Below are 26,175 nucleotides of genomic sequence, written 5' to 3' on the forward strand. Positions count from 1 at the left end.
TTGTAGGCTACATAAGGAAAGGTCAGGTCAGGGAATATAAATTGATATTGTGAGCATTGTTTAATCCAGTAGATTCTGTAAGTATTCTTGTAAGATTACCAATGGCCTAAGCAGTATTTACTGTAAGTGATTAAAGCTAGAAAAACGCTCAAGGTAGAGATATTGACTTATGGTCAATCGATTATCATGCAAGCCCATTTAAAGGTCCAGTGTATAGGATTCAGTGGCATTTAATGGTGTGGTTGCAGATGATTGTAACCAACTGAACACCCCTTTTCCTACCCTCTCCTATGGTAGCCACTAAAAATGCAAAAAAACATGAAAGTCCCTCTCTGGAACCAGTCTTTGGTAATTCCTGGGCTACTGTAAAATCATAGCGATTCTTAACTTTAGGTGATTATACACTCATGAAAACCATGTTTTCCTGCTGCTAAATTCCCCTAACGCCTACCCACTGCAGCTTTAAGTGTTCCTGTATGATGTCACCAGCCTAAGCAGCCTTTACTGTTGTAAACTGATGTTCAAGTCAAATAATGCTCAAGGTAGAAATGTTTGCCTATGGTCAATGCAAGCTCATTTAGGACTGAAAATGTAATTGTTTTAGAGATGATTTCCTAATATTCACTGATCATTTGGACTCCATCTTCTGACTTGTTTTCAGAGGTTGCTGTTGCTGTAAACGATCAAATGTTGCGACCAATATTCATTGGTACAAGAGGATCAGACTGGCACAATGACTGATTTCACACGTCCTCTCTGCTAAAGTGTGGTAATTCTCATATGTTTCTTCATCAGACCAACATTTTATCAAATACAGCGATGTTGTCATGCTCGTTCCTGAATCCATCAACTGTTTAAATGTACTTCCAGTTACAATGGGTGTCATTGTGCAGTAGGCTGGCAGGCAACCACTGTAAGACCTCTATTTCAACATATTTGAGTCATCATGTCTGGTGTAAACATTTGGATTATCGACAGCGTCTGCAGTCAAAACGAAAGTTGTGCGACCTGTATTACAGTTGTAGCTGATATTATGTTAGGAGGCAATTCTTGTATTTGTTTATAGAGGTCAACCGATCAGTTGATTTGGCCGATTATGGAATGGAGTACGTTACCATTTTGCATGGAGGATATGGAAAATATCTGTTTGCGTGTGATTGACTCCTGATAATATAAAGTAAACAAATTGACACATACTTTGGTGACTGCTGTACGTTAATGTTAGATATACAGCAGCCATACATGCACGACAGACTTTAATTAATGTCATGTTTTTCAATGTAGACTAAGAGAGACTGACGTTACATCAGATATATTTTTTTCATAAAGTAATTCTCCACTCCATAAAATACCTTCCACGCATTACTCTGGAGATAAGGGTTACAAAATATGGCCTAACGTTAAATCTTTGCGGTCCAGGGGTAACGCTAAACGTTGGAACATGAAATTGCACACTTTAGGATGCTCCTTACCCCAGGAATACGCACAAACATTAATGGTTTGTAAGACTGGCAATTAACACTGTAACGAGACACGCAACAGAAGTAATACTGGCCAGTTCAGCCACAGAACAGTGCATTGTCCATTGTAAATAGAACAGATTCCAACAAAGTAATCCACTAAATCACACATTTCCAGATCTTGTGTCTTGATATCAAACAGACAGCTACTGCTAGCTTTTCAGTGGAGATTAAAGACTGTGTCCTGCACATCTTTAGTTACTCTATTTTACTAACGTTACAAAGCCCGAGTTTTACTGTAACTTATCACTGAGAGGGTGGGAGGGACTAGGGGGAGAGAGAGGGCCCTTATGTTTAGTTCAACAGTTCTAATAAAGTTAATAGTAAAGATTTTTTCAATTGCGACAGTGTTGCATTAAAAAAAACAAAAAAAAAACATTAAAACTTTTTTTTTTTTTTTAAGTATCAGCCGATTAATGGGCTGTCAGCTTTTTCCTTCTCCCAACTATCATTATTAAATCTGCCTTTAAAAATCCATTATCGGTTGACCTCTATTTGTTTATGCAGAGTAAAATATGTAGGTCAGACTCTGACACATACCACAAGGAGCTTTTAATTGGTTATGAAATGGTCTCAATGAATAGACTTTAATACTGATGCCTCTGGTGACCTAAATGAGAAAACAAGACCATTAGCAAAAAGATTGGCTATTTTCTATGTAATAATTATGTTTATTCGTAATGGCTGTCATCAGGTGGGATTCCCCATTGATAACTCAAGCTTTCTCAACAAAATAACTTTTACTGAAATTATTACACTTAGTATGTCATAAAAACTAAAAATTATGACAAATAATGAAGAATTCATTGATAAAATAGATTAAAAATCTAAAACAATGAATGAAATCTGATAGTGACTGTACAGAAACACGTGGAAAAGAAGCTAGCTTTGCTAACTCTGAAACCTATTACTGTGAATTGTTTTCCCAAAGAACTTGCTCTATCTATCCTATCAAAAATGTCTTCTTTATTAAATGAAGACTGAAGCCTACATCGTTTGAGTCCAGACTGGAGAAAATGATACACAAAATATTGTCTTTTCATATGCAAAGTATACAAATTGTCCAGACTTGATCATTTTTGCGATGGACATTTTGACTTCACAAAGTAAGATAAGTTCTAATTTTATAATGTTTAGTTGGGAGATAAACCCATGTAAAATTAAAGGCTATCACCTTTTCACCATTGTTTTTAGTTCAACCTTCCATATCAGTCTGAACAACAACAGGCCCACGGGAAAGTTGATGCATCTGGCTCCTTCTAAAGTTCAGATTGACATTTTCATTGTAGGAGCAGGTCTGAATGAGAAGCTTATCTCTCTCTGCAGGTTGTGGGCCCCTGCATTAATGGAGGCAGAGGAGCAATTAGTGGCTGTTGACAGTGGGATCTGGTGCCTTTTCACTGCAGGCCTGGGTTTTGTTTGTGCACAAGAATTATGTGCACAACACAAAGCTGGACAGCCATCAAGGTAGCCATCCTAATGTCCTCAAGAGTTGCTGACGTCAGTGCCCTTTAAAGACATGATGTTCTAAGAGAGTCTGAACAGTGTGCAGGTGGTCACAGAGATGGAAAGCACCACTTTTCCCACACTGACTTTGCTGCTTCTCCTCCTCAGCTGGACATGTTATGCTGAGGAGGATACAGAGGCTCTCTCCTGTCCAGAGCACCAGGAGGGTTTTGATGGCTCTTGTTATGAATTTGTGGCTCTGCATCGATCCTTCCTCAGTGCCCAGGGATGGTGTGAGCGAGGCGGAGGACACCTGGCCTTCATCCTGAATGATGAAATCCAGCAGTTTCTTCAGAAGCACCTAGAGCCGGGGAAGGACTGGTGGCTGGGGCTGGCACCCGCTGCTCCAAACCTCACGCTCGACTCTGCTGCCTCGGAGGGTGAGAGGGCATGTTGATCTTTAGTTGTTATTTAGATCATTAGTGAGTTTACATATATTTGAGGGCTCTGTTGGCCAACTGGAATAAAAGTGGTAAATATTAAAAATAAAAGCCTGTAACCATTTCAGAAATAAGTTAGTATTTGATATATCTGTGATCGATGATTAAATATCTAATAACTGAGTGAAAAAATGTCACAAATAAGGATTATTGCCTTAGCTACTATCTCATTAGGCAGCTTGCATGTCCATTGTAGAGACCTGCAGTGTGGTTGTTTACTGACATTTGTTAGAGGACTGATGTGTTAAGATATCTCCCTCAATCAGCAGGTGTAAGAAGAGATATTCCTCATTCATTTGAGCGTCTCAATTGGCTTGCTGTCGAGTGGCTTGATTTACAAATGTGCCTTTTATTCCCCCTCACAGAGGATGAGTCTTTGTCATTCATTCCCCCTGTCACCAGCTCAATCTGTTGCTTTGTTCTTTTATGATCCTGAAATTGCATCTTAACAAGCTTTTGTTAACATCTGTGGTGCTAACATTTTCTGCAGCAGTTTACCTGAGAAACAGAATTCAAAATCAAAGTTTGATCAATCTTATTTTTTTGTGATTTTTTGTCCTTTCCCAGGTTCCCTTGCTTGGCTGGATGGCTCAGACGTCAGCTATAGTAACTGGGAGAACAGTCCAGATGCACACACAGCCTGTGGACATGTCCTGAGACATTCAGGCTTCCAGTGGGAAGCCACAGGGAACTGTAGTCAGGAGCTCAACTTCATCTGCCAGTTTGGTACGCACTGCTCAATAAATAAATGTCTAGCATTAAACTTATGTTGTGTTTGCTCCCCTTGTTTGATTCTTGATTTTTTTCCCCCCTCAGATTCAGGGCGATCTATCGCGTGTGATGGCCAAAATGCAACACTGCAATGTGGTTCTGGTCAAGTTATAGAGATTGACGACGGCTTCTATGGTCGAAAAACAATTCACTACTGCCGATCTAAACTCACAGCCGCGCCTACATCTTCCCAGGAAGAGTGCAGCTGGATAGATGTCATGGATTCAGTCACAGGTATACAACAGTGTTTTCTTTATTTTTTATTTTACATAGAGAACTACTTTTTTAATGTTACATATTAACATTCTAGCAATTGTGATAGAAAAATACATGCAAAATATATGTATATATATATATATATATATATATATATATATATATATAATGACTTGACAAGTTATTTACATAACTCGCTATTTGGTACTTGAAATAATAGAACATTTTGTTTAAAGGCATATTTGCATTAACAATAGCATCTATGGGAACATATTTGACTTTGTTAAAGCCGCTGCAACAGAATACCTACGAAAATCCTCTTAAGCTATGTTCTTATTTCATGCTTTGTGTCAAACACAAAAGCCATGATTGCCCTGTGACTGCAGACAAAAGGATTAAATTTCCAGAGGAGACATTAGACAAATCCACTCTTAGGAGCTGAACAGACTTTGGTGTTAAAAATACATTCGCATTCATCTCAGTCTGGGATTAGTAATGCCACAGGAGTTCATGCAATTATGAAGCAAATATCTGGTGTTTCTTCTTATTGTTAATATACCTCTTTAAGAGCTATTAGATGCTATTAGACCCTCTCATTAGAGAGTTGGATAGGATGAAAATTGTACTGAATCGTTTACTTGACTTGTGTGTCATTCCAGCCCATTGTCACGGACTGCAGGCTTGCCAGGCTCCAGTTGATCTGACCTCTTTTGGTGAACCATGTCCTGTGCTGGGAAGTTACCTGTCTGTAGAGTACCACTGCAAACATGGTCAGATTTGTCCTTTTTTACTTCCACTATACGAGAGCACGAAGTCATGGGTTATGTGTAGTTAACAACTAGTTGGACTATCATGCTCAGACTATGTTGTGTATGTCTTGTACTCCTCTCGTAATGACGCAACCATATTTCTTATCCTTCCACCTTTCATCTCCTTTGACAGCAGAGCTATGTAGCCTCTCAAGCTAAACTTGCAAGTTGACTTTCAACTCATTCAAATGATTGCCTTGTTGAGTGAAACTTAGATGAGCTTTTATTACAACATGGATACATATAAATTCCTCTCAGGACTCCACCTGTTGATGACCAAGCTGGCGGCCGTCTTTGATAATGTCACCATCACCGTGAAGTGGCTCCTTCATCCTTTTCAGGGAAACCTCACGTGCAAACTGAATGCTGGAGACGGCCACACCATTGATCCATACAGCCCAGCAGAGTGAGCAACACTCAACCAGATAGAAAGTAAAATAGCAGTTCTCTGATTCTAGCTTTGGAAAATCTGTGGGTTGTGGACAAAACAAAACATTTGAGGATGTCATCTAGGGCTTTGGGAAACACTGATACATTTTTTTCATGACATTTTCTAGATAGATAGATAGATGGATAGATAGGTTTTTATTCATTGATTTTATTTATGTAGTAGTTAAACACTATTAAACCTTTCACTTACAGGATGGAGAGCACTGTGAGGCACATGTTCAGCCGTCCTGGTGTTTTTATGGTTGGAGTGGAGTGCAGCACCAGTGACTGGCATGTCACAGCTCAGAAATCCATCACCATTCAGGAGCCCGTCGGAGAGTTTGGTCTCATTACATGCTATAGCAGGAACATGTCAACAGATGGCACTAAATTCAATGCTCTCTATGGTAGACCTGTTCAGATCCAAGTTGAAGTGGAGGCAGGTAAGTCAGTCTTACACTGTAGGGGATAAACTCCTCAAATAAACCGCTTCTCCAAAAATACAGAATAATTTGACTCCCTTGTTTTTCTCTCCTGTAAATAGGTACAAATGTTTCCTACACAATTCAACATAAAGACCATGTGGTTGCAAACTCGTCTGTGGACACAGGGATCACACCCCACAACATCACACTGAGTGCCCCTGTGCTCGAGAAGCTTGGACATAGCTGCCACAACCTGACTCTAACTGCCTCTAACAGGGTCACAGCCCACACAGTGTCCACTGGTCTGGAGCTGTGTCTGCTGGAGCCTGTAGAAGGCCTGCAGGCGTCAGTGACAGCAGAGGGAGACGACTGTCCAGACTCTACCGATCTCATCATTGGTGTTTCATTGGAGCGAGGAGCCCCTGTGGAGCTGCTCTTCACTCTGACTGGAGCCGTGGACACTATCTCTGAGACCAGAGACATGCTTAACGGGAGCTTTCAAGCTTATACATTCTCCAGCCCACTTGAAGGTACTTCAGCTTAAGCTGTACTGTAATTAAATGAAAACCCATAGCATATAATGCATGTGCTTAGTCATCTTAAAAAACATTTGTTTTGGTGAAGGATTGTTGAAGGTGAAGGTACGAGCTGTGAATGCCTTCTCCACCTCTGATGTGGACGTGGACTTGAAGAACATACTTCAGGCTTGTCAGAATTACTCTGACCGGTCACCAGATGAATATAGAGACACAGTATGTATAGGATGAGCGTGATCTGTGCATAAATGTATTTCACCTAACATTAAATTATCAATATGTACATGTTTGTTTCTGTTGCAGCACAATGACTTTGTTTCCATCCACAGACAGGTAATGTGAGTGCAGACGGCTTTGATGACTTGAAAATAATTGCTACTCCAAACACTTTGGTCGACTACACTCAGAGTGTCACACTGAGCACAACTGGGACTGAATCATTACCCAGCAAAGGACTCACATTTGAATGGAAATGTAGTAAGTGCAACAATTAATTCACCACTTAACGTTTTAGTTTTTAAAAGTTAAATTATGTTTAAAATAATTACACAGGGTGAACACAGTTAGAGGAACATCTGATCACCAGAAAGGGAAGCTGAGTGCACCAATACAATTCATCTCTACCAGCCCAACTTTCACTTTGATTCAGCAGAAAAGCTTTCATTTCATGGTAGATCACCATTACGTGATCAATCATCATATTTTGATCCAAGTGATCAGAAACCTGCGAAGGTCCTCTGGTTTCACATATTCTGGTTTCCATCAGCATACTCTAACTAGCATATTCTGGTTTCTCAAAACCACGATGAGGGTTTATTCAGATTTCTGATGATGTTTGTATGTCAATAGAACACAGAACCTCCAAAAACACACTATCATAGCTGGGACATTACTTTAGATATAAACTCACTGTGTCAAAGAGGTGTTGATTCAATTGGATGATGGTTTCTGAGGTTGAAGTTAGTGGTGTTGTTCTACTACAGGGTGTGTTGTGAAACTTCCTACTTTTCTAATGCAAGACAAGGCTGTATGGCAGAGTGAAGGCTCACTGAATCTAGCTTGTGTTCAGGTCTTCACCATGCCATTGTCCTTTGAGATTTAAAAACAGAATGACACTCTTAGATGTAAGCCCACTGTTGATTTTTTAAAGATCATTTCTCACACCTCTTACACCCTTTTGCTTTGGCGACCCCTGGTGGGGGTCAGCACCCTAAGGTTGGGAAACAGTGTTTTACTTGGTTGCTTTGTGTTCTTGTTATTTTGTCCATCCCATGTAATTGTGATTCATATTTTTTTGTTCTTATATACAACAGCAGCACTGTAATCTCTATTTTTAAGTTCTACCTCTGCTTCTTTTCACACAGGAGGAGAATGCAAGTGTGGAAACAAAACAAAGGGTGAAACTCGTGTTGTGGAAAAAGACTGCCTTCCAGACCCATTTGATATTTTTCTTTACGCTGTAATTGTGAGGAGAACTACCTGGTTTAGGAAATCTGTTAAACTTGCTTCAGATTCACAGTGCATCACTGTTGTTCTGAAGGAATTCACAGACGTCACCATCAGGTAAAGGTTGTCCATTTGTTTAAGCCCAGATATTCTCAAAATAGTTACTCTGCAGATCATTGCAGGGGTTGACATACAACAAATCTTGTAAAGCTGTATATATGTAGTTGGAATGGGTTATAGTTATATATTTACTTTTATTCTTGCAGTTGTGATAATTGTGCTTCAGTAAATGTGAACAACGATGTAAAGCTAAAACTGAGTTGTGAGACAACTTGCCCAGATGTAGTTTGGCATATTGAGGACCCCAAACCTTTGATGGTGAGTCTGAATCAGCATATGCATCATTAATTGATTTTAAACTGTTGCCTGAGAGATTAATATGTCAAACACTTACAGTATTAACCAATGTTTTTTTTTTCCAGGAGGACCTTAATAGATGTTACTCCAAAGCAGGTAGAAGGCCATCTATTGAGAAGCAGGATGGCAACACTGAGTATGTTGTACATAGCCAACATCTGAAAGCTTCAAGGGACAGATTGCACAACATCAGTGTGATTGCTTACAGTACGTTTTCATCCCATTGTCAATGATCACTTTTAGATACAGATTAAGTGTTAATATAAATAGGGATTTAAGCATTTTTGAACGACTCTTAAAAAGCAATGCTTCGTCCGAGACTATGTATTAATTTTGTTTGCTTAAAATGAAGACGTTTTTCCACTTTCTGGCTTTGAAAGAAGCTGATAAATCGATTTTTTTACTTGTGTGTTTTTCTTTTTTACAGGCAAGAAGGAGCCAGGTTTTGCCAAATACACGTTACCGATACCAGGTCCTGAACCAACTGAACCAGCTGCAGCTGCCACACCTACAACCCCCAACCCCCCCTCATGTAGCATCTCTCCAGGGTCGGGAACAGTCCTCGATGCTTTTGACATTACCTGCACAGCAAGCTCTTTCTGCTCCACAGGATGCTCTTACTGCTTCAAAACAGACACAGGTGAGAATTTGCACCACTGTCCCTTTTGATTTATTTCACTTTTAAACACATTTTAAAGTGAAAATCATTGCCTGTTATTCATTTTAATGTTATGACTATTGAACAACCCATAAACTGAGACATAATCAAGAATTCATCACGACTTTTACTAAATTGTCTCTTTTATCTTCAAGGCCAACATTTACGCTGCAGTAATGCAAATGAGGTGAAATCTGTCTTCTTGCCTCTCGGAGATAAGAGCAACAATTACAGTTTGTCTGTTGTGGTGACTGTGAAAAATGAATATGAGGAAGCCAACACCACGGTCTCCACTCAGGTTTGTCATCTACCATGATCAGAAAAATTAAAATTGGCAAAACAGGCTGTCCATGTAAAAGTCTTTGAATAATTGATGATTGTTAATGTTCCTCAAGGTGAGAAAAAGCAGCTCCGGCACCTCTGTGGATGCTCTCCAATCTGCAGTGGAGGATACTGTGAGTCAGTTAGAGCAGCAGGGTCTGCTCTCTGGCGAGGCTCTCGGACAAATATTTACTTCAGTTTCTGATATGTTGAACAAAGAGGCCGGCCAAGATCAGAAGGATGCAAGAATGAAGGTAACAGAATGATATTTGTGAGGCTTACAACTAGAAGTCGACCCATTAATCAGTTTGGCTAACCTAGATTTTGGACGTTTTTGATGTTCAGTTTATTAAGTTTTTATTTTGAGTTTGATGTTCAATGATCCAGATGTATTAATAACTTAGACTTAAATGTTCAGTTCATCAGTTATCCAGTTGCTAATAAAGTCAAAGATAAGTATTAGTATAGTATCAGTATTTTTTTCCCCACATGTGAAGGGCTATTTGTCGATTAATCACCTATCAGCTTTTTCCTGTTTCAAACTAGCAGTAATGCATCAGCCTTTAAAAATCCTCTATCAGTTGACTTGTTTTTACAACTCGCATGGAGAGCAACGTGATGTTGATCAGAACTTCCTTCCCCTTTAGCTCAGAGAGCAAATGTTGACCAGAATGACCACAGTTCTTCTGGAGACACCCAGCAACACCACTCAGGGAGTGCAAGTGACGGCCAGAGCTGTGGCTGGACTCACTCAGCGTCCCGACGAGCTCAGTCCAACTGCTCAAGTACCGTACAGTATATCAGTACAACAACATTAAGAAATCTACAAATGTCCATTGGAAAACAGGCAGTACAGACAGCCCTTTGTAAATAGGCAATGATAATGCTTAATGGAAGATTTTGCTGATTTCTGTATAGCAACGCCAGCTGTAAATGACATCTTAGCCATTGTTTCTTAATTAAAAACAAGCTTAACTTTTTGGGCATGGACTCTCTAGAACTGATGTGCCGTTAAGGATTCAAAGCATTTCATTTTTGAATACGACTCGTCAATAAGTGCAATCTGCAGGAACATGCAGACCATGCTACTTACAAGCATTTTCAACTGCCTTTCTCATCCAATAAATAAACTGTATTGCTCTAGATATAATGTCCATCGGCTCTCCAATCTTTTTCTGTTGCTTTATTTTCTCTCCAGGAAGAAGCGGGCTCATTGTTGGTGGACCTCAGCTCCTCCCTCAGCACTGTCAGCGTTAATCAGGAAGACGGAGATGATGGAGAAGTTGTGCAAGCTGCTACACCAATAGTTGAAGCAGCCAGTAATATTTTGAACGTTTCATCAAATGTAAGGAAAAAACTATCACTGATTACTTGCTAAATATCTATCTTTCCTCTGTCCTCTATGGTCTTTACCAAACAAGATGATTTATGTTTTCATCAGAAAAAAGTCTCAGAGTTTCTTCTCACTGGGATCAACAATGTCCAAAGTGCTTTGCTGATTAATAAAAGGCTGAACGGAGAGCCTGCCATCATTGATTCTGGTCAGATCAGCGTGTATGTCAACAGGTAAGAGATGACTGACACTGGCTAGAACATGTACTTGATAAACTAGGGTTTGCTGAAGTCACTAAGAAAATTGTGATTATGCTTCCTGCAGAGTGTCTCCAGGAAAGATGCAAATGCAGGATATAAATGTCCAGAAGAACAGCTCCTCCAGATTTTCCTTCCCCACACTGCCTGCTCATATTGTCTCTCCAGACGAGCCAGTAGATGTCAGAGTAAGTGTGTGTACTGTGGGGGACACACAGGAGTGTATTAAAAAGTTTGTTTCCACGGTAGGAGGGGTCAGCAGTGTGGGATGTATAAGCTTTTCCTTACCGTTAAACACCCGTAATACCCACACCAGTTAAAATGGCAGCAGTACCTTGTTCATTCCTCATAAATAAAGACTCCTTATCTGGAAACAGAAAATGGAGGAACGAAGCGTCGAATCTCAAAACTTTGTTAAAATCTGACATCATCTACAGCTATGGAACCAACAGAAATAAAGTTATGAGTTACATTTTTGCACAAATTGCCCTTTCTATGTGCCCACTTCCTTCTAGATGATGAGTTTTGAGACAAATCCATATTCTTGGAAGGAGGACAACATCACAGGAGCTGTCGGATCCATCTCTCTCACCAGAGTGAACGGCACTGTCATCCCTGTAGAGAACTTACCTGAAGAGATAGAGGTAGTATTTCGTAGAGGTACTTTTAGTTACTTTGGATTGCACTGGTAGACTGTTCAGAATGATGTGTTTTCTGGCTCATCAGATTCTCTTGCCAAGACTTGACGTCGGGCAGGAGAACAGCACAGTCCTGGACCTTGCCAATTTCAGCACATTAATAATTGACGTCCCCTCGCCGGATGTAACACTCGTGCTGAAAATGGAGCCGTCTGAAGACATTTCCTTCATGCTATTCCTGGGATACAAAGATTATCCAAATGATGAGAATCATGTGGCTAAGACTCAGATCCCTCTAGAGAATGCCACAGACGGTAATATAAAACAGATTTACTTTTTATAATAATATGTCTGAAAGTCACATTTAAACTGTACTCAAGAGAGAGGCAGTGTGGTGTATTGATTATCCATTACTTCAAATTTCCTTTATGTTTTGGGTGAATTTATTTAAAGTCGGACAGGCTGAATACAGTTCTGTCATTTTAACACAGGGGAGAAATACACCTGGGTGCTGAGCCCCAAAGACAGAACAGGAGATGTTGGAGTGCACTACCTTGTTATGAAGCCAATCGTAGAGCCAGGCGTCAAATCCGTCAATGCCACTGTTAATGTAATTTCCATCGCTGCCCAGTGCAAATACTGGAATGAAACTGAGTCTTCTTGGAGTGAAGACGGCTGCAGAGTGAGTTAAAAAACAATAACACATATCCGCAGTGGTTGTATCAGTACATTCTTGAAAAGTGAGCTGTGGCATTTCTTTTTCTTTATTTCTTCATACAGGTCGGTCCGCTCACAACGCCTCTGGTCACTCAGTGCCTCTGTAACCACTTAACTTTCTTCGGCAGCTCTTTCTTTGTCATGCCGAACTTAGTGGATGTGTCACGCACCGCAGAACTCTTTGCTACTTTCACCAGCAATCCTGTGGTGGTGTGTTTTGTGGGGGCCATCTTTGCTGTTTATGTCATGGTTGTTGTGTGGGCGCGCAGGAAAGACATCCAGGACTCAGCCAAGGTACTTCTCAGTTAAGACTTCCACCACATAATGTCATTGAATCTTTGAAGTGCCAGACAATTTGGGAAGCTCAGGCTTTGCTGCTCACACATATAATATGAAATCCTCACAGTGTCAGTACCACAGCAGACTGTAAATAATTAGGTGCAGCCCTACATGAATGTACCAATGAAAAAACTGCTACCTACTACAAAATTATTACATATTTTTGTGAGAGAGAACATCATTGTTTGAATTATATCTTATGTAGTCTCTGAAATGCTTTTCACTTTTCTTAAATTTGCTACTAACATGTTTAACATTTACTTTTTGTCATTGAATTAACCAATAAAAACGAATCCCTGAACACTGTGTCTTCCACTCTCTCATAGGTCAAGATAACAGTGCTCGAGGATAACGACCCGTTGGCTGAGTATCGTTACATGCTAACTTTCAGCACAGGGCATCGGCATGGTGCAGCCACCTCCTCTCAGGTCGGTGATGATCCACTAACAGAAAACATACCTGTCTGCTGCTTCTGTTGGATAACAGTTATGATGCTGACACAACTTTGAGTATGTCTGTTCATCTTGATTGTTTTAGGTGACGATAACTCTTCTGGGTACAGAGGGGGAAAGTGAGCCCCACCACCTGACAGACTCTGAGAAGCCAGTGTTTGAGAGGGGTGGGATGGACATGTTTCTGCTGACCACACACTTCTCCCTCGGAGATCTGCAGAGCATCAGGCTGTGGCACGACAACTCAGGAGCCCACCCTGCTTGGTATGAGTTACAGGGCAAGACTGACTGACTTCAATCACAGTTAAGCTTGAGTTTGTACTAATTAATGATGTTACACACAGGTATGTCAACAAAGTAATGGTGCAGGATCTGGAGAGTGGTCATAAATGGCACTTCCTGTGTAACTCCTGGCTGGCTGTAGATGTGGGAGAGTGCACTCTTGACAAGGTCTTCCCAGTTGCAACGGAAATGGATTTGAAGAGGTTTAGGTAAGACCAGCTATAGATCTGGTAAAAACACAATACCAAGCTTTTCACAATTTAATTTATTATCCTCCTGACTCCAATTATGCTTTTTCTTCAATACTTTCTAGTAACCTGTTCTTCATGAAGACAGCCAAGGATTTCCGTGATGGCCACATCTGGTTCTCTGTCATCAGTCGGCCCCCCTGCAGCACTTTCACTCGTGTGCAGCGAGTTTCCTGCTGTTTTTCCCTGCTGTTGTGCACAATGCTCACCAGCATCATGTTTTGGGGCATCCCTACTGACCCCTCTGAGCAGACCATGGACCTGGGTGGGTGACTAAATTCAAATATTCAGATAATTTAATTACATAACAGAATAATTTTAAATGAGTCTTATAAAAATGTTACTAATAGATTTTTGCATTGAACTTTTGGATGACAAAGTTGAACTGGTATTGTAGTGCTGACCTTTAAATTGAGATCTGTAGATGTGCATTCTTGTATCGAAAAAATCACATCTGTTTAATCTCAACTTACTTTGCAGGTCACATAGAGTTCACCTGGCAACAAGTTATGATTGGAATTCAAAGTTCGATCATCATGTTTCCTATCAATCTCCTCATTGTGAGCATCTTTAGAAACACTCGTCCTCGAGAGAAGTCCACCAGAACAGATTCAGCATCTAAACAGGGGAAGACTGGTCGAGTCTCTCCCTCACAGACTTCTTCCCCACATAAAGAGCTGAAGGACATCACACCAGACACTGTGATCAAGGTGAGGAAACAGATTCTCCTCAGTCATTTTTATAAGTAATAATAACTCTTCTGTTGTCTAAAGTGCTCGATGTGGTGTCTCCATTAGGACATTAAGAGGATTGCTCAGTCACTGTCAAAGGCCATGAAGAGTCCGCTGCCTGAGCTGGAGCTCCGGTCTGGTCAGCAGGCTGACATCAACACTCTGCTGTCTCTGGTGGAGGACATCATCAGACAGCAGAACCGAGCGGCGGGAGACTTTTACAGTGACGCCTCCAAGAGGGAACGCTCTATGATCCTCAGCTTAGGTGCAGTTAATCTACAAGGTAAAGCTTTACAGAGCTCTTCATATCGTGTGTTTCTGATTTTTATTGGCTGATCCAATTAAACAGACTTATTAAGAAGAAGAAAAAATAAGAAAATTGAACAATTTAATGGCCTTTTAATACATAGGAAAGTAGCATTTTATTCTTACGTCTCTTCAGCTGTATTTTCCTGATGGTATTTGGCTTGATTCATATTACTTTTGACAGGCAGATAAAAACTTTAATTTATTTTAAAAAAAAATTCTAAGTATTATAATTTTCTTCATCGTCAATTGAATTGAGGTACAGGAAAAACTGTATCTTTGATTTTATTTATTTATTGAGATAGATCTTGTGACTGTCAGTGGTCCAAATTGATTATGTTGACACGAAAGGACATTTCTTTGAATTGGTAAAGTCGAAATATATATATTGTCTATTATAGAAAATGAATAACCCTGAAGGATTTCTTGATTTTTTACATGGACAGAAGACAGTATGTGTGGGAGCCCTGAGAAGACCTCAGATGAAGCTCAGAAGAAGAGCAACAACAGCAGGTACCTGTACAGGCAGCTGCGTCACGTTGAGAAGGAGCTGGGCTTGTTGGGACCTTCTCGTTTTCCGAACCCGGGCAGCTACAACAGAGCCATGCAGCAGGTTCAGGGAATGAAAGGTCTCCTGGAGTACCGGCTCCCCTCGTCCAGCCTGGAAGGAGACCAGCTGGACGGCAGCCCCAGTCCAGAAGAGAGCATCAACGGAGACTCCGCCAAAAAGAAGTGCTGCCAAGGAGGACTGCCGTGGTGGTTTGTGTTTGTTGGCTGGATACTGGTGATCGCAACCAGCGGTGTGTCGGGATATTTCACCATGATGTACGGTCTGACGTACGGGAAAGACCGCTCTATAAGCTGGCTTATCTCCATGGTGGTCTCCTTCTTTGAGAGTTTGTTTATCACTCAACCTCTGAAGGTGAGCGACATTACAGTTCAACGTCAGAGTACACAGTGATAACATGTATAGCACTGCAAATGTGTAGAAAGTAATTCATAAAGTAAGCTTTCCAACCAATGTTCAGCCTTTTGTCCTTAAGAAATTGTTACAATACTGATACGTTTATCAATCAATCATTCAAGCTTTATTTAAATAGCACAATTCAAACATATCACAATGCAATCCAAAGTGCTATACAAGTGACAACATGGGATTTTAAGAAAACAATAGAATTTAGAGACTATTTATAATTAACTGATTAAAATCACATTTTGATATTACTTCTACTACTTCTTGTCACATCTCAAAACATATTAACAACAAGGCCCCGCAGAGCCAAGTAAATGATATTAATGTTTATGTGACACTGTCAAAGCCTATATTACAAAGTGCTTCATGCAATGCAGCAACTTTAATCAACACATTTTTAAATCATCACATTTTACATTAACACAGATAAAACCAGTTTTAGTCATTTAAGTTAAAAGAAATGTATTTAGAAAAATAGAGAAATAAAATAAGATGTATTCCTTTGTAAAATAATAAAATAATTCATTGATTCTTTGTTTATTGTCAAATGTATGTATATATATTGCTTTGCAAGGCTATCCATGACCGTCAGAGATGTCCTTCACAGTACTACAGCACATGCATCATTATAAGGTTCCCTGGTATTGAAGTGTGAAAATCTTCCGTCACAGGTTCTTGGTTTTGCTGCTTTCTTTGCTCTCGTTCTGAAGAAAGTTGACCAGGAGGAGTACGGAGAGCCTCAGATAGATGACAGTCTGAGAAACACAGGTACTTTTTTTTTTTCACAGTTTTCAACTTTTGCTTTAGTTTAAAAAAACAAAACATATCAGTCCAGTATTACTCTCATCAGATGATCCTGATGCGGTGCGTGCAGCAAGAAGAGACAGTACGTGCAGTTTCTATCAGCCGCCACCTCCCACTGACATCGAGAGGATGAGGAACAACATGATCAAAGAGCAGAAAGTCTTTGCCCTAATAAGGGAGATTCTGGGTAGGAAACCACGATAATACATAACAACACATGATGTAATGTAATACAATTTGAGATGCCGATGTAAGATATTTGCTTATGATGCAGTCTACATGGGATTTATGTGGATGTTGCTCCTGGTGGCGTACGGTCAGAGGGACCCCAACGCTTACTTTCTGACCCAACACATCCAACAGAGCTTCAGCAGAGACATCTCAGACAGTATGAGTATTCAGGATGTGTTCACCTGGGCAAACACAACTCTGTTGAGGAACCTGTTTGGAGAGCACCCAGGTCAGTATGTTGTGAAGTTATTAACTGTCCGACTCCCTTGCTTGTGTGATATAAAATATGTTAGTTGTGACTAAAAGTAGAATTTATAAGGACTGACTGTGATGAATAAAATCACTTGAAAATCTATCACAGGGTTCATCACAGATGGGAACTCCAAGCTGGTGGGTAACGCTCGTCTTCGCCAGGTGAGGGTGAACAAAAACTCTTGCCCTGTGGCTCCCTCCATGCAGCAGCCTGAGCGGGACTGCCATGCTCCGTACTCATGGGAGCTGGAGGACATGGGCTCCTACGGTCCAGGCTGGAGCCCCCGTGTGGCTGATAACGCCACAGTTAACCTTAATAGCCCATGGACGTACCAGTCCCAGGGTGAACTGAGGGCGTACCCCATCTGGGGCAGCGTGAAGCTCTACAGAGGAGGAGGATTTGTGGTGGATCTTGGGCCAGATTCACAAAATTCGAGCAAGTAGGTATTATACATTAGGTCAAGATAGATTTTCATCAATGCTGCTTACTCTATTGTTTTTATTTTGATTGAGAGACCCCTAGCAGCAGAAATTACATACTGTGCATCTAACCATGTTTTTTTCTCTTCAGAACCCTTCAGTATCTTCATGACAACACCTGGTTTGACGTGTACACCCAGGCGATCTTCATGGAGTTCACAGTGTACAACGCCAACGTCAACCTCTTCTGCATCGTCACTCTCATGCTGGAGACCACAGCCATCGGTTAGTAGTCAGAGTTCAGTTACCTGTGTGAGAGCTGCATGGACACTTTTTATGAGACTTGTGTTGTGTTTCCTCCAGGAGCTTTCCAGTTCCGCAGCGAGCTTCAGAGTGTGCGTCTTTACCAGTCGACCGGTGGCCTTCACGTCTTTGTCATGGCCTCCGAAGCAATCTACTTCCTCTTTATCATCTATTACATGTTTGTCCAGGTATGAATTCACCACACTTTGAATTTACTATCATCACTAGCAATGATAATTAAGTTCCTCACACAATCTCCTCTCGTCCTGACAGGGAAAGCTGATGAAGCAGCAGAGATATGCTTATTTTAAGAGTAAGTGGAACCTGCTGGAGCTGGCTATTATCATCCTCAGCTGGAGCGCGCTGTCTGTCTTCATCAAGAGGACCTTACTTGGAAAGCGGGACATTGAGTACTACCAGAACCACAAAGACCAGTAAGCAATAAGAAAAACACAACCCTTACAAGTGTATACTTACGGATCTAATCTTAATATTGGTATGAACAACAAGTTTTGCTAATTCATTGTACATTTTGCTTGTTTATTTTCTATTATCTAACATAGTGAAGCGAGTCAGTGCATCTCACACTTAAAGCTCAGAGAAAATACCTAATTTCCACCTTTAGAAGTTATGTAAAGTTATTTAAACTAGATTTTATCTCAATAAATAGGAAAACATTGTATTTGGTCATGCTGTAAGCTGCAAAGGTAACTTCTGCTATCTAAAATATAGACAAAAAAATTGGGTCTGGAACTGGAGGTGGACCATCATCCTGGGCCTTCCATCCAGATAGATCAAATTAAAAAACAATAACGGATTGTACTGTATTCTTATTTACACAGCAAGGAAGAACATATATTTGCAGCAGATTCATGAAAAAGTACCAACGCCAGTGCTATTCAAATATTTTACATGTATAAAATATCAGACCAATTCTATAAAATTTGGCAACCATACCTTAACTACATAGAGCCTGGGATCTCTGCCACTGTGCTGCAAGGATTTTCTTGACTGTTCTTTTTGGACATTAACATTGTAATTGCTGGCACCAGATGCATAAAACTCTTTAGATTCACGACTAAAACTGTATTTGTGCGTACACATGATTTATGGTACATCTGGCCCTGTTTCTGTTTATATCAGTCTGTGTTCTATTTGTTTTGGTTTGTTTGTTCTTATTGTTTAGTCTTTATTTGTCCTCCTGTAGGTGACATAATGCATCTATCCTCTACTTGCCGTAAAAGCTCAAACTAATAAGTACACATTACTAGATGGACTATTATTTCCTTAATCAATTCCAAAGCTCTCTCAATAGATTGTTAATACAAGACTCTGTCCTCTCATGCTCTGTCTCCAGATACGCCAGTTTCCATGAGACAGCCAAAGCTGATGCAGTGCTCGGGTATCTGATTGCCTTCCTGGTGCTGTTGGCTACAATCAAACTGTGGCACCTGCTGAGGCTGAACCCAAAGCTGCACATGATCACAGCCACGCTGCAGCGAGCCTGGACTGATATTTCAGGCTTCCTGGTGGTCATGACCATCATGTTCCTGGCCTACTCCATCGCTGTGAGCAGATTCCCACACTTAACATCAACATACTATACATTGTGAAATAAAACTAATTCAAAAGGTGATCTTTCATACAGAGCTATACTTTCTTCTTTTTTTCAGTCTAACCTGATGTATGGCTGGAAGCTGTACTCCTACAGGACTCTGCTGGATGCAGCACAGACCATGATCAGCCTGCAGCTTGGCATTTTTAACTATGAAGAGGTTGGCATTAGACTATTATAACTGTTCCTCAGGAGATTATGACAGGTGACCCCTCTTCAGTGTATGTCTTCCTCCTGATCCCTCAGGTGCTGAATTACAATCCAGTGCTTGGTGCCTTTCTCATCGGCTCCTGCATCGTGTTCATGACCTTTGTGGTCCTGAATCTCTTCATCTCTGTCATTCTGGTGGCATTCAGTCAAGAGCAGATACATCACAAGGTAACTCACCCATGCCAAGTCTGAACTGAGATGTTACCATTACAGAAACAGCCTCTCATGAAACATATATCTCACTGTTCTTACAGCCATCAGAAGAAGATGAGATCGTGGACCTGATGCTGATGAAACTCTGCAGTTTGTTTGGACTCAAATTTAAGCAACAAGGTGGCGACTGCCTAACTGAGAGGCCAGTTGTTTCATCTGCTTCAAATAATGGACTCTCGATGATTTCTTCTGGGAATATTCGTGATGGTTAAAATGCTGCTCAGAATGCTTTGCTTCAGTAATTGCTTGCCATAGCTTGCTTAATTTATTCAAACCAACGTGTTGATGCTTTGTGACTGAATATTAAGTCCTTACAACTCTATAAATTAATATTAATTAATATTTCTCTCCAGAGAAGCTGAAACACTGAGAGAATGTAGGAACTGAGGATGATATTTATGCTATGCACTGATGCACTGTATTTAGGCTGCAGTATATTTTGTAAATTTGTGTTTCTGTGACTAAATCTGGTACAACATGCTTTTATTCCAAAAAATATATTAATTGGTCGTGACACATTTTTGTTTGCATCAATCTAACAATCTTCATGCAAATGATGCTGCTACCTCTAGATATTCTTAGATTCAACAAGATATCATTTTACTTCATTTATATAGGCAAAATAACTAGTAATATGTAATACAATCTGGAGAGCTGTGAGCTATAAACATCTGTACAAACGTGATATCTTTTGCCAGTTGCCTTTAAACGCCTTTTTCACCATTTCAGTGTGTTGCTCCCACAATTCAACCGCTAATAGACACAGAAATGGAGTGGAGTAGATGATTGGCTCGATGTTTAAATGTCGTATTATGAATGTCATTCTCTTTATCATCAAATTATTACCAAGTTTAATCTTAAAACCAGTGCAAGAGTTTATATATATTCTCTAAACTTGCACAGGAATCCTATAAAATTTGGGAAATTTAGGGAAATCTACATTTATGTATGTGAAATGTACCAAACATAATTAATAAGTTCACAATAATGTCGTGTTTTTTGTGTTCAAAGTACATAATGACATTTTTACACTCAATTTTGTTATGATCATTCATTTTACACAATATACAGTTTTCCAGTCATATGCAACAGTCAAATAAATGTGTTAAAGATTCTGGTTTATCATTAGAAAAACATGCATTTGTTGTCAGTGTCTAAAGATTTAAAGAAATATAGATTTGTTGGATATATACTGTGTAAAATGTTGATGTGTACTTCTTCAATCTTATTAGTAATGCAATAACTACTTTCCCTCTTGGAGATATCGTCTTCCTTTCATAAAGTATATCATCATATGCTTGTTGCTGCATTTTGAATCCATAATATCGAAACCATATGTCATCAAAGGGGCTCTGCTATGAGGTGACTGATCTTCTGTGGAAATATCATACTTTAACCCCTACGTGGACATTTTTACGTATTGCGTCACCTGTGTGGGCGTGGCTCTCGGTGCCAGAGCAGCTCGGGCCGTTTGCTGACAACAACATGCGTCGTAGGCGGACCGAGGGGGGACACAGCAGCCGAGTGACGGCGGAGACGGTTTGCCAGCTATAAGGACAGGGTCAAGTTAACAACTACGGTTTAGTCCGAAAACAACTTTTAACATTTTGTGACAGTCAAGAGAGAGAAAAGTAAAGGACGTCCACCGACGTCACGCTGTATCTGAGTGAGGGGTGTCCGGTTTCTCAGTGTGAGGGATTGCGATGCCCTCTGACTTTACCACCCTTTTCAGCGGGGACCTCGACCTGAATGCTCCCAGAGCCTTGTACTCTAAAGGTAATAAAAGCCCTCTTTTTTTTGGTTCTGTATGTCGCTCATGTTTAGCCAAGTTTCTCCTCTTGTTGTAGTTTGTGAATATGTGTGTTAGCTAAACTTATCCACCCACCTGTGTTTGGTCGTAACCTAACTGTTCATGTAGCTGCTCAGCCCTCCCTTCAGTGTCATTTATCTGTAACTGCCTTCTGTCCGTCACATGTCTGCTGATAAAAGCGTTGAGTTGAAGTCTTGAACCTCTCTGCTCTCACTCCTCTTTTCCTTGCTTCCTGGAGCAAGGTGAAATGCTTTTTATTTTCCAAACTGAAGCCCTGAGCAGCTGCATGCACACCGGTCAGACCAGTTTACTTTCCCCCTGCCAGCTGAAAAGCAGTGCTGTCTTATTTTCTGTGGGTTGTTTGAATAAGCCATCAGTGCCCCCTCCCTCCCTCCCTCCGTACCACACATACACTACACTGCCCCTGAGACAGAGAGAGAGGCTCTGCTGGGCCCATAAACATCAACTGTGTCATCATCAGTATGGGAGCCTCAGGCTGCCCGCAGGTAGAATAACTGTACTGAACTGAACTCATGAGAGCAGGTGTAAGTCTGAAGAAAATAAAGACTGAACTCCAGGCAGGGGATTATGTGTACTGTGGCATGCAAACTCAAGGAGAAGGTTAACAGGGCTCCTGGCTAGCTTTTGACACTGGTTGCACGAGTGCGCCTAACTGTTTTAATTTAATTTCTTAATTCGTTATGTTGAACAGCATTTTTCATGACAAAAAGGAGTCAATAGCCCAATTCAAAATGATCTTTTAATGTTTGTTCAGCACAACTGACAAAATAATCCACAGAAAATATGTTTATTGGCTAATATTTGTTCAAAAGCAACTGCTTACACACTCAGTGTTTGTTAAATAAAAACATTTTTGCAGGCTTCATTTTTTGAAATTTCAGGCGTGAGACCAACGAAAATGTTTAGTCGCACTTGAAAGATTTTTGGGCACATGTGCGACCAAAACAGTCCCTCCCTGGAGCACTGGTTAATTATTTACCCATGTATCCATTAAATTGTTTCCACTCACACACATGTATGGAAATATGCTTATTTGCATCATAGTAAGAACATCCGTCATGACAGTGTGAAGAGGTATAGGGATGGGAATTAGAGAGTCACTCACAATAAGATACAACAACATTTATGATACGTTGCCCATGATAATGATAGTGTCACGATACAGCTAAATAATCTATACATTGCAAGTCAATCATCTAATGATCTGTTTAACTGAAGAATATGAAATACCCCGAAAAAGGCAAAGTGCGGGATTACAGAATCGACCTGTGCTGAGATGAAGCTATGTATAAAGATGTGCATAGAGTCTCAGTTTAGGGCCTCTTTATTACACACACTGACTGCAACTTGTCCATGTTCACATGTGGTGTCATCCCAACGTAAAATAAACTGGGAAAAGGCTCTAGTGCCAGAAAGCAGAACAGTTCAGGAGTTAATGTTTAAAGGAACTAAACAACTCTGCCTCACTAAATTCTTTTCAGTCTGTGTAAATTAAGTTTATAGAAGTTTACACCACAAGGACTCATACAACATATTGTCCCAACCCTTCAAAGCTAGCAAATGAAGTAAAGAAGATGATATCCATATTTGAGATGAGTAAATAATCTGGTAATGATATATCTGCTGATATACTTGCTCTCTCTCTTAAAAACATTACAAAAACAAACATTTCAAAAAACTGTTGTACATAAGCAGGATATGATACAGTCTAGAAACTAATTTAACTAATCAGTCTTTCTAAAGTACTGCAAACATATCTTTAGCATTTACATACTAACATTTCTTGTTATCCCTTGACTGATATACAGTAGGCTGTGTGCAGATTCTGATATATCTGCATCAGGGTAATATCTAACATACAATTATTCATTCAGGCTCCAATTTACAATGAGGTCAAGACTTCTTAGATGTTGTGTGTACCACCCAAAAGTAGCTATAGTGCGAAAGCTAGCAGTGTTCAGAACAACACTAGCCTCATAAGGCCCTTCATTCATTTTAATGTGTTAAATACTTCTAATACGTATCTATATACTGGACAAGTATTCTTTTGAACAACTGAATTACGACTACTCCCTAGACCAAGCAGGACTGAAACCAATAGTAATTTTTAAGGGTCTGTTCACTCAAACTATGCAAAACACAACAATTAACACATTTTCTTTCTTACTTGTTGTATCTATACTACTTTGACCTGAGACAAAGAACCTTTTTTTGGGACAATTCACAATCGAGATGCTTCAACAGCAACAGGACACTGTACACACTGCTGCTTACTTTAAAGAGGATTGTCTGTAATAAGGACAGCCCTGAATATATCATTAAGAAAACTGAAAACAGGGGAAAGACTCGAAATGAGTATAGATAAAAAACAAACAAAAAATAAAGTTTTTATAGTATACTGCTCATCTGGATTTTTTCCCCTTATTTTCCTTTCAATTTTTACCCCATCATTTTAAAACATTTATTAAATGTAGTGAGTCCCAATCTGACAATAACATTTTGAGAAACTAAGATACATTGGTAAAGTGAAATACTCTATCCTTTTATCAACTGATTGGAAACAAAGGAACAGATAAAGCTATTTATATTTCTATGATAAGTTTTGAGTCACTATATTATTTATCGTTTTACTTTTGACTCATCAGAAAGATGACTTTCATCATCCCTTGTGCACCATATAAATCAACTGAAATTCCAATAAGATCTAGGCCAATTGTAACCTAATGTCTAGCTTGTTTGCTTACTAATCACACCATTGTGTATTTGTGTCAGCATAGGTGACTCGGCTGTGGGTCGGAGGTGAAGTTAGTTTTGCATCTTGCCGCCAAGATCAACTCTCCCCCCTGTTGTCTGTTGAAAAGTCATACCACACACCTGGATAAAAATAAACAAACAGTCTGTATTATGGACATAATATAGGGTATACTATAGCAGCTTTGTTGAAGGTCATTATTTCAGCATTTTTATTGGGTTGTTTTCTTCAGTTTTTAACTTCTGTGGAAAGCTGCATTGGCCAGCTAAACCACAATGAGGAATACATATTTTTAGCGTCCGAGCAGTCCAGGGAATACCAAGGAAAAATTGCACACTGACTGTAACAATGGCTCTCAGGATAGGAATGCCAGTTAAATGACTGGGGGTTAATGGACGCCATAAAATGTCTTCCCACCAGTTTCACATCAAAGGTGAAGAACATTATGGCTTTCTCATAAGTTCTATCAAACTGGTTAACAATTGCTAAACCACAGATCTTAACATAGTTTTGTTTTTTTCTTATTGAAACCCACCAAAGCCTGGTCAATCATTAACCCTCTGGCTTCTCTGTGTGTAAACCTGGGCTTAAATAGCACTCTATTAATATTGACTCTCCTGTGTTAAGCAAACTTAGCGGCATGCGCTTAAAAATACTTGATTGCCTTGAAAGCTTGTTGATATCTCATGATGAAAGAAAAAATACCTCAGAGGGAAAACATCTGAAAAATCAGTTCATAAATGTGTCATTTAGGTTAGTGTCTAATCAATAGGTGGCCGTTTGACATAGTTAACTCATGACCTACTAGTAGTCTAAAGACGCAATCGTCGTAAAAATCACGAGGTAGAGATGTTTAGTGATTTGCAGTCATCCAGAACATCCATACACTCATTCACTGATTTGCCACGCGGCCTAAAACAAAGTCACAAGTGTGCAGTAAATACCAGAGGAGGTGATATTTTGACCTGGGTCTGATTAATCTTTTTACTGAGGTTTGGTTAGTGTTAATGATTAATCAAAGAGATTTAGAAGAAGGTAACGTGAGTAATTTGCATCATTGCATTTGTTTTTGATAAGACACAATGAATTTGTCAACACTTAACGAAACACGGAAATTAGGATACATATATATTCCATATCATTATTTAGGCTTTACATTTGACTCATTAACTATGAGACTCACTGTGACTTATGTTGTCACAAGTCCATTAACAACTTAGTGCTGGATTCAACTGGGACTTGAAGCAATTACCACGTGGCTCAAGTTGTTACAATACAATAAAATTTTAATTTACATGTCTGTATATAAGGCCACCAAAATTACACCACTTTCAGCCAGCTACAAATGTAACAATGCTAAAGGAACACTGTTTCATTGCTTATGGGAATGTAATGTGGTCAAAAGCATTTGGAAGGACGTTCCAAGTAACGTTTGACATGGCTAGCCTGATAAGCAATAGCAATAGCTATAGGTTGAAAAATTGTTTATAAAATATTGTATTAAAATATGGAGTAATCCATTTTAGATTTTTGTTGTGAAAATCTGAAATCGTGACAACCCTAATCCAATAGCAAACTCGATAATCCTGTATCACTCAAAAATGTTTTAGTTTAAATACAAACCCATAACTGCTTAATGTTAAAGTAAGAGAAGAAAATTCCTGGATTTGTCCCTTGTCTATTCTGGTCCGAGACCCGTCCTCCTTCCAAGTTTAGTGGAAATCTGTTCAGTAGTTTTTATGTAATCCTGTTGACAAACCAACAAACAAATGGA

General features: G+C 39.8%; 2 protein-coding genes across 3 annotated transcripts in view; both read left to right on the forward strand.

The window, feature by feature from the left end:
• Positions 1-3,084: 3,084 nt before the first annotated feature.
• On the forward strand, positions 3,085-21,065 carry LOC311269289 (polycystin-1-like protein 2; the record flags this gene model as incomplete). Its single annotated transcript, XM_084373358.1, has 41 exons — positions 3,085-3,406; positions 4,034-4,192; positions 4,283-4,471; positions 5,113-5,223; positions 5,521-5,668; positions 5,905-6,134; positions 6,236-6,646; positions 6,741-6,868; positions 6,982-7,129; positions 8,017-8,215; positions 8,365-8,476; positions 8,581-8,722; positions 8,943-9,155; positions 9,329-9,471; positions 9,569-9,748; positions 10,142-10,279; positions 10,693-10,839; positions 10,936-11,060; positions 11,152-11,272; positions 11,600-11,728; positions 11,811-12,036; positions 12,214-12,404; positions 12,503-12,733; positions 13,105-13,206; positions 13,316-13,494; positions 13,575-13,721; positions 13,826-14,025; positions 14,241-14,470; positions 14,558-14,774; positions 15,244-15,719; positions 16,442-16,538; positions 16,621-16,761; positions 16,849-17,034; positions 17,167-17,497; positions 17,629-17,762; positions 17,841-17,968; positions 18,054-18,214; positions 19,138-19,348; positions 19,454-19,555; positions 19,642-19,773; positions 19,860-21,065. The coding sequence occupies 41 exons, from the start codon at positions 3,085-3,087 to the stop codon at positions 20,028-20,030; spliced, it is 7,488 nt and encodes a 2,495-aa protein (XP_084229484.1). The 3' UTR covers positions 20,031-21,065.
• A 215-nt stretch (positions 21,066-21,280) lies between these two features.
• The window catches only part of nfat5b (nuclear factor of activated T cells 5b), a 40,513-nt gene continuing 35,618 nt past the window's right edge, over positions 21,281-26,175 (forward strand). For both annotated transcript variants that reach the window (XM_084358644.1, XM_084358645.1), the window contains exon 1: positions 21,281-21,594. In XM_084358644.1, coding sequence (XP_084214770.1) covers positions 21,522-21,594 — 73 coding nt within the window. In that variant the 5' untranslated portion in view covers positions 21,281-21,521. The remainder of the gene's footprint in view (positions 21,595-26,175) is intronic.

Source organism: Pagrus pagrus, assembly GCF_965226575.1.
Source record: "Pagrus pagrus genome assembly, chromosome: 1".
NCBI lineage: Eukaryota > Metazoa > Chordata > Actinopteri > Spariformes > Sparidae > Pagrus > Pagrus pagrus.